The following is a 13,561-nucleotide window of genomic DNA, read 5'->3' on the forward strand; positions in this document are numbered from 1 at the left end:
TTCCTCGGTTTCGCCGCGCAACTATATTTTCCTTGTGGCAACATAGTTCCAAACTCAGGTAGCGCAGCGGGCTGCCTAGTTTCAGAGCGGAAATTGTGAGTGTTCTTCGAACGATCTACCGCTGTCTGCACCAAGGGTCAATATCAATTTTGTAACACCAAATCTGGGCTCAACATGAAGATGGGGTATAGAATCCATTTGTGAACTCGAGCTTAGGGGCTTCGGCCTGAAACCTGAAATGTGTATGGGCAATCTGAATTTTGCCCACCTAGCCTGATGGAATCGCGCTTATAGACCCTCCCCCACATTGCCGATGCAATAGCAGAGTGGGTAGAGTGTTTGCCTTGTATTCGGTAGGTCGTAAACTCGATCCCCGGACGAGTCATACCAAAGACTTGAAATAGTACATGCTGCTAGAGTATAGGAGTGAAACACACATCACTACCAGCGGACCAGACCCCTTCTATAGTGACTTGCACAATTGTGTGGCCCAAGGGCTATGTAAATGGAAATGGGCGCCAACTCTAACTTAAACTTAACATTGCCGGCACGGTGTTACAGCCACAGAGTTTGCGTTTCACGAAGTATGGACAGTCGGGCAATAAAGACGCGTTTGAACACTAGTACTGTTACTTGTTCTGGTTCATTTTCTACCACACGTTAGGATTGAGACCAGATCGTTACGAAAACGGCTGTGGGCATACGCGTACAGAAACACGTTGGCTGAGTTCAGCAACCTGGCCTGAATAAACCGCGTTTATACTCGCAGAGTTTGCGTTTCATGAGACTATGGACAATTTGGCTATCATGGAAACGTTTGCACCCTGTTACTTGTTGTGGTTTATTTTCTACCACACGTTAGGATTGAGACCAGATCGTTTCGGAACTGACTGTCGGCGCGGCATAAGCGTACAGAAACACGTTGATGGCTGATTTCAGCAACGTGGCCTGAATGAACCGCGTTTATACTCGCAGACTTTGCGTTTCACCAGACAATGGACAATCTGGCAATCATGAAAACGTTTGTACACTGCTACCTTTTGTGGTTTACCTTCTACCACACGTTAGGATTGAGACCAGATCGTTTCGGAAACGGCTGTCGGCATAAGCGTACAGAAACACGTTGATGGCCGAGTTCAGCACACCCAGCATACTGGAGACCTCCAGAGCCACGCGATAGGAAAAGTCGTCAAATCTGTCAACGTTGTTTGTCCGCGCCATCAAGAAGGTGACCAGGCGAGGGAACCACAAGAGCACGAACATAGCACTGATAGTGATGAGGACGACTACGGGTTTGTTTTTGGAGCGAGTGGCCGGTTTTTGGGTGGAGGCCTTTTTCAGCACCCGCGCTCTGAGAGAATCTGGTCTCGCCTTTCCTCGCGGGAGCATGGGCGAGAAAGGGCGAGATTCCGGCGCTGGCTCTGTTGCGGCTGTGTTGCTGACGTCAGATGCTGCTGCGCGTGGTGGTGACGTTGTTTCCACAGGAGCAAGCGTCTCCTTGCGATCTCCATCAGTACTGCTGTCTTGATTGTCTGACGACGCAGACAGAGGGCGAGGGTGAATCTCGACACGTGTAGTCACGCGAGAGTTGTCGCGAGAGTTGACGCCTTCTGATTTTCCCGCCTTTTGTGCAGCCGCTTCCATCTCCTCTTTTATCCTCTTTTGTAGAAAAGTAGGCTGAGGAGAATTCGAATCGGACGTTTCAGCACGGGGCTGTATGGAGGTGGACACCGCAGTGGCCGTTACCTCAGACATCTGCCGAACGATCCCCGGCCCAATCTTTCTCATGTTCCGCAATTTGTATATAATCATCCCGTTGAATACAATGATGACTAGGTACGGGATTAAGTAGGATAAAGCACTCTGTCCCCAGATCAACCCAAGACGGTAATCTGCCGACAAGTTCTCGACTTCACCGCAGCGGTAGATCGTCATGTTGCCGTCCTGTACTGCAGTGGGGGCTTCCGCGAAGAAGTGGGGGAGGGCGAGCACATAGGAGCACACGTACACACCGGCTATCGTCAGCTTGGCCGTCCGCGGGTTGCTCACCTTGTACTTCCAGATGGGTAAGTAGACTCCGATAAACCTAAAACAGTAGATGATAGAAAAATCATACTATTAATGTTAATAGCATATATTAGAGTTAGAAGTATCTTTATTCGAGATCTGTGCTTAGAACAAACATGCAAGCACACTTTGTACTTCTAGATGGGTAAATAGACTCCGATAACCTAAAAAAAAAGTACATAATAGAAAATTCATCTTACTAATGCTGATAGCATGTATTAGAGTTAGAATCATTTTTAGTCGAGAAATTTGTTTTAAAAAGCATTCCAGCAGAAGATTAATTAGTAAAAATTCCTAGTACAACCATTTGTAGATATTAGGGCACCCAGGTGGTGCAAGTTGTGTATCGAACAGCTCAGGTCCAAGCTCAAATGCCCATGTTTCTTGCCTCCTTCCTCACCTAACGTTATTGTGTGTCGCCTACTAATGTTTTTGTGTACTAATTATTATCATTTTGATTTATCAAAGGCTATCAAAGACAAGGTGTGATGAAGTGAGGTGCCTATGATTATGCCCCGACGTGTCAGCTGTGCACATTTTTCTTGGTGAGGCACAGAACTAACTGATCGCCTATCGTAAGCATTTTTTTGGTCTCACCTCTCCACCGTGTAGACCACTATAATCCAGATAGAGGCGTTGTGCGCGCCGTAGTCTAACGTTATCAGGAACGGACAGAACCCGCCGAAGGAAACCCGACGGTCCAGGATCACGAAATGGACAACCTGGAACAAGAAAATAAAGGAATGCATATCAAAATTCAAGAACTGAGAATTTGAGTAAGTTTCATTTTCGTGTTGGAAATTACAGTTCAACATTTTTAGGATACACCAAAGAAATCTTAGACAAAATACTGAGAAGTTCAGAAAAGATAATGCTAGCAGTACGGATTATGAGAGCCTTCTAAACACATTGTGAAGTTTGAAGAATACTTGTACTATCTTCAACTAATAGGTGTAACGTTATCACGTATTAGATGACATAACTGTCCACTATTGAAATCCATATGTAAGTGTCACATTGTAGTAGGCATCCTTCCATCTTTCCAGATGATGGTAGCGCTCTGTATCAGGTCACGGTGGTTGACAGCGTCTACTGTGGCTCTGTAGACCGATCCTGGCATGGCAGTCGCGGCCACAGTTTGGACATATGAAGGCAGAGGGGTTCCCCTGTTGTGGTTTCTCTTTGCGTTTGCGTCTCCTTGACTCAAGATGCTCTGTACGTCTTTCCTGGCCCTTTGCAAGACCATCCTTGACCGTGTGACGCCATCTGTTGCGGTCTGCTGCAATCTGTTCCCAGCTAGCTGGGTCAATGTCAGTTAGCTTCAGATCACGCTTACAGACATCTCTAAAGCGCAGTGCCGGTCGTCCTACTGGCCGTTTTCCTGTCGCTAGTTCACCAAACAGGATGTCCTTCGGGATGCGTCCATCTTTCATTCGGGATACGTGTCCCAGCCAGCGTAGACGTCGCTGACAGAGGAGAAGATGGATGCTCAGGGAGCAGGAGCGTTCCAGAACAGTGGTGTTGGGTACTCTGTCCCTCCAAGAAATCCCAAGAATGCGCCTTAAGCAACGAAGATGGAAGCTTTCAAGGCGGTTCTCCTGTTTAGCATATGTAGTCCAGGTCTCGCTACCGTACAGAAGCGTACTGAGTACGCAAGAACGGTATACTTCAAGTTTTGTGTTAAGCGTCAGGTGGCTATTGTTCCACACTCTCGTTCCGAGCTTGGTCATCACTCCTGCCGCCCTAGCTATCCGTCTGTCAATTTCCTTGTCTAAAGACAGGTTGCTAGTAACCGTCGATCCAAGATACGTGAAGTGATCTGTCACTTCAAGCACTTCCGAGCCTATGGTGACGACGGGTGGCTGTGGAACATCCTGGCCCATGACTACTGTTTTCTTTATGCTGATGGTCAGCGCAAATTCACTACACGCATGGGCAAACTGGTTGAGCAACTGTTGCAGCTCATCTTCAACATGTGCGACCAGTGCTGCATCGTCGGCAAACAACATGTCCCTGATCAGTACTGAGCGGACCTTTGTCTTGGCTCTCAGTCGGGCCAGGTTGAACAGCTTCCCATCACTGCGGGTGTGTAGGTGGACACCTTGAGTTGAGTGACCGAAGGCAGACTTCAACAGCAGAGAAAAGAAAATCCCGAACAGGGTCGGGGCCAGCACACACCCTTGTTTCACACCTGACCGAATTGCAAAGGGCTCAGAGGTTTCCCCGTCGAAACTGACCACACCCATCATGTCCTCATGGAAGGAGATGATGATGTCTAGCAGCTGTGGGGGACAACCAATCTTCCTCAGCAGTTGGAATAAGCCTCTTCTGCTAACAAGGTCGAACGCCTTCGTCAAGTCGATAAAGGCGATGTATAGTGGCCTCTGCTGTTCGCGGCACTTCTCCTGAAGCTGACGTACGGAGAATATCATGTCAGTTGTGGACCTCTCGGCTCGGAAGCCGCACTGGGATTCTGGGTAGACCCGGTCTGCCAGAACCTGGAGCCTGGTAAGGACCACTTTGGCAAAGACCTTCCCCACGATGCTTAGCAGAGAGATGCCTCTATAGCTGTTGCAATCCGTACGGTCTCCCTTATTCTTATACAGAGTGACTATCTTGGAGTTTCGCATTGACTGAGGTACTTTGCCCTCTTTCCAGCAAAGACGTAGTAGCTCATGTAGTGGTTCCAGCAAGACAGATTTCCCACTCTTTATGATCTCAGCTGGGATATTGTGTCACATTAGACAGTGATATTTGATATCAATAACTATGATGATAAACTTTCTTCCAACAAAAAAGCTCACAGGGCTCAAATTTTTAACGACCACCGTCGCCTTCGTCATGATCAATACTGATGACTAATCACTTCAGAACGTAAACTCGCGAGACTACAGACACGTGATCTTATCAACACGTGATCTTACGGATACATGTCGTCAGCAATTAGTCAAACGTGCCAGGAAGTTGATCCTGAATAAGGCGACAGTGCTCGTTAAAATTTGGTCCATGTGTACTTTTGTGTTGTATCAAACTGACTGCATTTATCCCTAATGGGGCATGGATATTGATTATTATCAACACAGATGGGCTTCCATGATAAATGATAATAATCGAATCAACATGACTGCAGACCTACCGTTTCTATGAAGACGATGAAGATGAGGACGAGAGAGTCCGCCACGGCCAGCGCGATCAGGTACAGTCCCGGGGTGGTCTTCGCCTCGCTGGGCCGCTGGCGCCGCCGCCGGATCAGGATGTACAGCGTCAGGGCGTTTGCTGCAAGAATCAAAAGAACTAGGAATGTAACATTTGGTTCCCACACCGGTCCTGTGAGTAACAGGCTAGAAATGTGCCACACAGTGAGTAACAGGCTATCGGATGTTCCACACTGTGAGTAACAGGCTAAGATGTGCCACACAGGGATCTCGGAGATTCGAGGACGAACCTTGAAAAGAAAAGGGGGAGTAGTGTAACAGTGGTGTTCAAGTACCGCCTACCGTCCTTGCCCAACAGCTCTGAGCTTTTGTGGCGACAGCGATAGCGGTCATGATTTGTAATCCGCCGCCCCGGGTTCGATCCCGGGTGTTGGCATGTTTGTTTCTTTCTGTTCTTACTCGCCCCTCCCAATTTCTACAATGGTTCCCACACCGGCCCTGTGAGTAACAGGCTAGAAATGTGCCACACAGTGAGTAACAGGCTATCGGATGTTCCACACTGTGAGTAACAGGCTAAGATGTGCCACACAGGGATCTCGGAGATTCGAGGACGAACCTTGACAAGAAAAGGGGGAGTAGTGTAACAGTGGTGTCCAAGTACCGCCTACCGTCCTTGCCCAACAGCTCTGAGCTTTTGTGGCGACAGCGATAGCGGTCATGTAATCCGCCGCCCCGGGTTCGATCCCGGGTGTCGGCACGTTTGTTTGTTTCTTTCTGTTCTTACTTGCCCCTCCGAATTCTTACATTTGCAAAAGATTGCATAATGTTTACCTTGACATGATCTAACCTAACAAAATACTGCTCCGTTTATTCCTACACATTCAAATCTATGTTTTCCAGCGCTGCAGCATCAAGATACACAGCGTCAGAGTATTTGCTGAAAAAGAATCACAGAACTAGGAATGTAACGTTTGTTTGCAAGCAATTTCATACTGTTTACCTTCAAATGGCTGGCCTAACTAACTGAAAAGTCTCAAAGTATTCTGAAAAAGCTCAACTTTAATTTCCAACACAGAAGTTGGACCTACCCAAATTTTTGACTGATCTCCTCCAGTCTTTGTCAAGGAATGAAAAATCCACTGCTTCTGGAGACTAAAGCTGATCAGTCGAAATTTTGTCCAATTTTGGTGTTGGACAAAACAGTTCAGCTTTTTCAGAATATATCAAATCAAATCAAACTTTATTTAATCGAACTTGGCAGTCAAAAATTCAGACTGAATTCTGACGAGTTTACAAATAAATTCTAACAAGTTAATACTGCAAATTCACTGGCAATTAAAATCAAAAGATAGGTGGAATACATTTTTAAAACCAATTCGCCTGTCAGTTAAAATCTCTTCATGACGTACATTCAACACAACAACATCAAAACAACATGTATACATATAGGCAAGTGAACGATATTGCACATAGTGACATGGGACTCATGGGTCTAGTATCCTTTCTTCTACACTTCTTCTCTATAATAACTTCTACTAATACAGATGAACTTTTAAGTTGAGTCTCAAAGTAGGTAACGATCAACAATAATAAGTATAATAAGCGATGCGATTTATCGATCTACTATGACCTTCTTCGGGTTCGAATGACCAATCACGTTTGACCTTGCGAACACGTGCCTAAGTAATAACCATACCGCCCCGAGTTTGACTCCTTTATTTGCACATATTGGCCTTCGGTGTTTGCGTTCCCAGCAAAAGAAAAACAGCCAAAATGCAAAGAGGAAACGGTTTGTTTACTTCCGAAAGTATAAAAAGAATAACACGACTTCGAATGGATCCAACAAAGGTGGTCATACCAACCAGTTGCGTCGAAAGGGTGTAGATTGTATGTTGTAAAAGAGAGTAGTTTGTACTTTGCAGGGCAAAGCTTCCGAAATGATTTGAAATCCAGATGGCCATTTCTCCCGTAAATTATGTCACATTCTTTGCGATACACCCTATTTCCTCGCAAAGTCTTAAAGAACTTCAAATGTAACCGTTAGCATAAACATGAACACAATTCAGCTATGCCTATGTTAGAAACGTTGAAAGGCCTTCGAAAGATATGTTCAGTTGAATAACGTGAGGTATAGAGTGATTTTTATATCTACTCGTACCTGATGACAAACTGTCTGACTCATGGGCTACTGTTTATAATGTCAACAGAAACGTTGATAAACACTGCGGCGTAAAGGTGTAGTCATAGTAATATTTGTGTACACTTTGTGGGGGTTATCGCACCACATAAACCATTAGGAAATATATCAATCATGTTCACGTTAGCAGTTACAAAGCTGGCCATAAAACTAAGAGCACAACGTGCAAATACGTGCTGTCTACGTGCCAAAACGTGGGCAATCTATTGGGATCCGTAAGTGGTAAGGAGCGCTCTGACGAACTCGAAGGGAATCCGACGGATTTTGGAGCAAGCAGACACGTCGAAGAACTTTACGTGCAGGCAAAACTTTGTGTACCGTGCGTTGACGTATATTCCTTCCCTGCTCTTGCCAGTCGTTCCCCACGTTTACAGAAATACGTGGCGGACGTGGCCTCCAAAAAAAAAACGTACGGACAAATTTCACATCCGGCGGGTTGTGCTTAATGGCCATTTTCCGTGGAAAATGAAAAATGTGCTGTTACTATGGCAATAGACTTTCCATGCCAAGAGCAAGATGACAAAGAGGCGTTGTCATTAAGGTTTGGTGAACGTTGTTGACAGAATCTTGAAGGTTTTGAGTTCGACTGCCTGGCAGGCCTCAATGTCGTGGCTTTGGCAAAGGAACGTTACAGCTATTCTCTAACTCGATTTGCGTCAAGCGAAAATGAGCACCTAACTATTAGGGATTTTTTTATTGAACTGTAGGTCCCGCGTGTTTTAGAAGAGCCACAGATGGAGCAAAAAACACCACGCTTCGTATCACATCCAAGTTTGTGGATTAAATAGATCAGTACGGATATGCAGCTTGTGTTCTTCAGTACAGACCTAACATGTTACTCCATGAGACAGTTTACCGGGTATTTCATACAAACAAGCACGTGGTCATAACACAACAATCTCTGGTTGGAAATCACATTGTAGAATTAGTTTTTAAAAGTCAGACTTTGAAAATGTCAAAAGCAAAATACATATTGGGTAGGAACAAATGTATCATTTAGTTATAGTTGTTTACTGTTGAGCATGTCAAATATTAATGTTGCCATGGTTACTATAATCATCACAAAAACATCTGACTCAAGCCTGTCAAACTTTAGAGCAACAGGTGCGCTTTGTGAATAGTTCCCCATACCTTGACTTTCAATTATCTGTGTGCTAATGGTGATATAAAGTCATTCCGGAAGTCAAGTTGAGTGTTAGTAAACCATCTTAAATCATTATTATGCAGTTTTCTACCTAGCAGACTACCAAAATATGTACAAAAGGGCCATCAGATCATTGCCTTTCGCCTGTGACACAGTAACCAACGACTACAAAGTAAACAAGAACTAAACGTAAGTGGAATGTAATGTAAGCGCATACATCATAAAACTTCCATCATCGTAATATATAACTTTCACGTCCATTCGTTCGTGTAACGGCTAAAAACGAATTTTTTTCCGCAATCTTTCTTCTGTGGTTTTCTGATCTTCTAGCAAGCAACAACGTCATCACAGTTTCAACGCAAGATATTGCAAAGTTTGTAAGCTGCATACCAAAGTGCCCACAATTTCTAGTCAAACAATGTGTAAGCCTTAAGCTTAACCGATCAAAAGAAAGACCTGAACATGAAAGAACAACTTTCCACAGGTTGTACATAGCTCGCTTTAAATGGGTTTGTTAGTACAACAACGTACATGATCTCGCTATACTTGTACCGTCGAACAAGATAACATTCAAAGTAAAATGTTGGTATTCAGACATCAGTGTAGCTATGTTCCGACACCCTTCATCCCTTACTATAGCAAATCGGAGTATCGGAACATACAAAACGTATGTAGGGATGTAGGTCTAGTCCCCATCTTACAAAATCTCTACACTTAGAAATTCTGCATTTTGCTCACAACTACAATGGGTAAGAATTTTCAATGCTGCGCTACGTATTAGTAGGGGTTTAACAAGTTCTTTCTAACCACACAACCCTCTAGGTTTTAAAGTAATTCTCCTGTAAGGTGTGTGTACGTAATATAACTATGTAATTACCATCATAATTTATTAGAATAATATTTGTTTCAAGTCTACGAAGTGGAGATTTTAAAAAACGTAAAGAATTTACAAGTTTTCTTTTTTGTGCTGATTGAATGTAAAGGTGGGGTCACACCTGCGTATATATTTAAGTCCGTATGAGGCGCGTATGAGAGTATTTGCCTCCACCAGGCTCCACAGGTCGTTGTAAAAATGATAGAAATTGGACAAACGTAAACAGGTAACATGTCAGACGACTTAGCTTGGTCGCTAACCATACTTCTCGGTCAGCTAACTCATCTGGCATGTTATGTATCTATATTTGTCCAATTTGTACTATTTTTCCCGCGACCTGTGGACCCTGGTAGAGACTAAGAGCGTGATACGCACCTCAAACGAACTTGAATATATACGCATGTGTGACCCCACCTTAAACTATGGAAGATCTTACCAGGTAAGCCGAAGATCACGATTGCAGGGTAGTACACCTTGACAGCCAGTGTGAGTATCTCGTCTGGAGTCATGGTGTGCAAGTAGCGGTCTTCTCAACGCTCAAGAGTTGGTCGGGCCAGAGAAAATTCGAGTTAGTCCTGCGAAGAACACTGTACGGCAAGCTTTATCAGTCTTCAGTAGAACCAGTCAGTATATTGAAAACTTTCGACGTTCACTTCTATGGCGTTGGCACAAAATTCTGCGTCCACACAGGGTCGGCCGAAGAAAAATTAGGTTGGTCCTTTGGAGAACTGTACAGTGCCACGGCAAGCCGTGACAGCTTACACTGAATGCTGCCCAAGTCACGGACGTCCACTTCTGTGGCGTACACGAAAGATGCCACGTTAACACAAGGGTATTACGTAGTCTTCTTGACAGAACAAAGTTGGTCGTCCAGAAAAAGAACTCTATTCAGTGCCACGGCAAACTGTATCCATTTACAGTTACGTAGTACTACTGAGCAGTGCTTGACAAGTTTTGACGTCCAGTTCTGTACATAGCGCAGTCTCAGATGCAACGTCCACACAAAGGCGTCAAGTCCCTTTCTGGCAAGTCCTGCAGTACGTCCGAGCTAAAAGTTGTTACTTATTCTACATGGTGCCTCGACGGCCAATAAAACGATCATAAAACATATAAAGAAACGTTTACCGGACGACGTATAAAACGACTAGTCGAGGGAAAAACGCCAGCCGACTTGAAGGTCGTACCAGAATACTGCCTCCACCAATATGTTCATGTCAATATTAGACTTTCACCCCTGCCCCGTATAATGAGTTATAAGTAGCGTGTTTGACGCATGTATTGCAATTTGTTTTCTTCCGTTGTCGTGGGGCGTAGGATTAAACTCCAAGCAGTAGCATATGATACTATCAAAAGCTTAGGAGTTAAGCCAACCTAGGAGTGTGTATGGCTACCAGTGGCTGATGACTCCCTTTGACCAGCTGCACTTCTTGGTCAGCTTTGATACTAAATTATGCCACTGGTAAATCTGCCATCTGTAGAATGACCTTTGTTACGTGTGCATTTTGCTCAAATACCGAACCCCTTTGTTTTATTTAGACAGCTTATCATGTTTATGTTTGAGTGATTGATTGATTATAATGTTTGGGGTGGTAACCTCTAACCAAGAAATAAGGGATATATCCAGAAAAGAGGCTTTTAGTCTTCTTGGGCGTGGTTTAATCATAATAAGAAAAATTGCTATTTTGTAACGTTTATGGTTAGGTTTGATAGACATGTTGTCTTCAAAGAAACATTTTCATATTTTCAAGGACGCTTTGAGTGCCCATCCTGTGAATTATTCAAGAAGCGCAAACATTTGTGATAACTACCAACAGCCTGCCGACTGTACTAAAAGTCGAAATGTAAGATAAAACTAACATAGAGCATCAAAAATGTGAAATCAACGTTTTCGAATCTTTACCCGCTTTCTATGTGACTTTCTCTCTGCTCAAACGTACGCGTGTTGGTACAATGTTGGAAGAATTTGTTCATAAGATACAGAAGTCTGCAAATTCAGTATCATATCTTATGTAAAATACTACGCATGAGGTATATGCGCCAATACTTACAATAAGTTGATCGTCCGGAGTTTTGCAGTTGCGATTGAATTCGCTAGGAGGTGCTATAACTATACACGCCGCCTCAGGTATGGCTTCATAGATAAGTGTTTTCGTGCAATTCAATATTTTGTCTCCAGGAGACGCACTGGTAAACATGTCATTAAACTAACGCCGCTGGGAAGGGTTTAAGGTGCACTCTCACTGGACGTGGGGCACGCTTGCGGCGTTGCGGGGTTCGAAAGATACTCAACGAATTTCAGAAATAAAGGACGAATTTTCTTACGTTTTGTGTATTTTGTCGTCTTCTATGTCATACTTTTACGTATATTATTACACAATATCTGAATTATAGAAAATCGGAGAAAATAACAAAACAGTGACACAGTGAACGAACGCAGCAATGCCGCAAGCGTGCCCCAAGTGCAATGAGAGTGCACCTTTACAACAGTGACGTACTGTACTATATGCATTTACTATACAATCTCAACCGGCGATGACGTGCAGTTCGACATCGGGACAAGTTTTGATAGCTAACGTACGTGTTGCGGTCAAGAGCACTTGTGAAAATACGCAACCCACAAAAGATTATTTCTCAACAAGTCATAACACAGACGTCAGTTTGTTAAGGATTGTTCACGATATAATGATAAACGCACAGAGCCGTTCACATTACTTTCCGCTTGCTCTAAAGAATTTGTTACTCTCTGTTCGATAGATAAACTCAACTACATTCTGGGAGGCGATAATCCTCATTGTGTACAAGTAGGCAAATACATCCACGAATGCTTATATCGTAGAACCAATAGCGTAAATGAAATGCTAGACCCAATATGTTGATTTACTTATACCTGTAGAAATGTCTGTAGGTTTAGTTGTGCTGTAAGTAGTTGTTATGACCTTACGAAAGTCGATGTACTTTTGTCGTGTCAATAAAGATTCTTCTGTAAAGATAGTGAAAAAGTGACTGATGATTTTCATACATAATCTTTTTGTTCACTTGTTGAGTTGATGTACCCTAGATCTCTATAAATTGGAACAGCCAGATACAAAATTTCCCAGGGTGCATCTCCTGATGAGTACGCATGCGCAGGTCAAAGGTTAAGGCCCCTTTCACGCCTAAAAAAGTTGTTTTTAACCAGGTTGCATTGACCATGATTTAGATATATCTAGATTTCCTCGGTCGATTTATATAAGAATTTCGAAAGTGTTTTGCTCTTGTCTCAGGGGCATTCACCTTTGACCCTGTGCAAGCGCACTCAAAATATTGAACCTCCTTATTGCCTGTGACTCATTGCTTGTCATATGACTATCATCTGACATCAGCAGCACATGTGTCTCTTACATTCTCCAGATTTCCGTAAATTGGAACAAGCACATCAAAAGTTGTAGGGGCTACCCACCCATTTTGAGATGAATGAATACATAAACTAGAGTTCGGCGACCTCATACCTCCATGAAAATTTAGAGCTTTTGTAAATTTCATGCAAATGACTACCATTTACATAGTTCATGTATGGCGATGTTCATTATTAACCAACGTACACATGTCACAATTATGAAATTCCCAATATTAGTCAATATGTGGATTTGCTATTTCTGTATATATTATGCAAATCAGTTCCTCATTTGCATCTTTGGTATCTGCTTATCTCTCACCTATCATAAATTACATTGTGTTACATTTACTTAAGTTCAGCTATTGAAAACAATGGAATTGTACAATTTCCTCATTAATTATGCAAATTAAGTCCTCATTTGCATAAAATGTATATCATTATAAACATCTTTGCCTAAGCTACCTGCATGCCAAAAATGATGGCAATCCATCATTCCTTTCTATAGTTATCCTCTTTGGAGTGTCTTGATAAAAACACCCCTGCAGTTCCACAATTAAATGTTAGAGGGCTAAAACTTGCCCCACTTTGCCATGACGTTAAAAGCTATCTACCACCCAAATATCAAAACCATATCATGTCCGGTACAAGAGATACATTAAAAAACTGCTATGATAGAATAAGCTCATTAATTATGCAAATGTAATCTAATTTTGCATAATTTGTATTTTATCTTGTATAACATTGTCTA

General features: G+C 43.2%; 1 protein-coding gene across 1 annotated transcript; it reads right to left on the bottom strand.

The window, feature by feature from the left end:
• Nucleotides 1-502: 502 nt before the first annotated feature.
• On the bottom strand, nt 503-10,004 carry LOC118407234 (probable G-protein coupled receptor 139). Its single transcript, XM_035807685.1, has 4 exons — nt 9,874-10,004; nt 5,204-5,343; nt 2,665-2,789; nt 503-2,086 (listed from the first exon to the last, which is right to left on the bottom strand). Exons 1-4 carry the CDS (start codon nt 9,944-9,946, stop codon nt 1,048-1,050), a joined length of 1,377 nt encoding a protein of 458 aa, XP_035663578.1. The 5' UTR covers nt 9,947-10,004; the 3' UTR covers nt 503-1,047.
• Between the last annotated feature and the right edge of the window lie 3,557 nt (nt 10,005-13,561).

The sequence above is a fragment of the Branchiostoma floridae genome, chromosome 19 (assembly GCF_000003815.2).
Source record: "Branchiostoma floridae strain S238N-H82 chromosome 19, Bfl_VNyyK, whole genome shotgun sequence".
NCBI lineage: Eukaryota > Metazoa > Chordata > Leptocardii > Amphioxiformes > Branchiostomatidae > Branchiostoma > Branchiostoma floridae.

Excerpts from the sequence above, each read along its gene's own strand:
- LOC118407234 (XM_035807685.1), bottom strand. The coding sequence starts at position 9,946 with ATGACTCCAGACGAGATACTCACACTGGCTGTCAAGGTGTACTACCCT. Across the intron at positions 5,344-9,873 it reads CGTGATCTTCGGCTTACCTG|CAAACGCCCTGACGCTGTAC; the intron begins GTAAGATCTTCC and ends TGATTCTTGCAG. Across the intron at positions 2,087-2,664 it reads GTGGTCTACACGGTGGAGAG|GTTTATCGGAGTCTACTTAC; the intron begins GTGAGACCAAAA and ends CTACTGTTTTAG.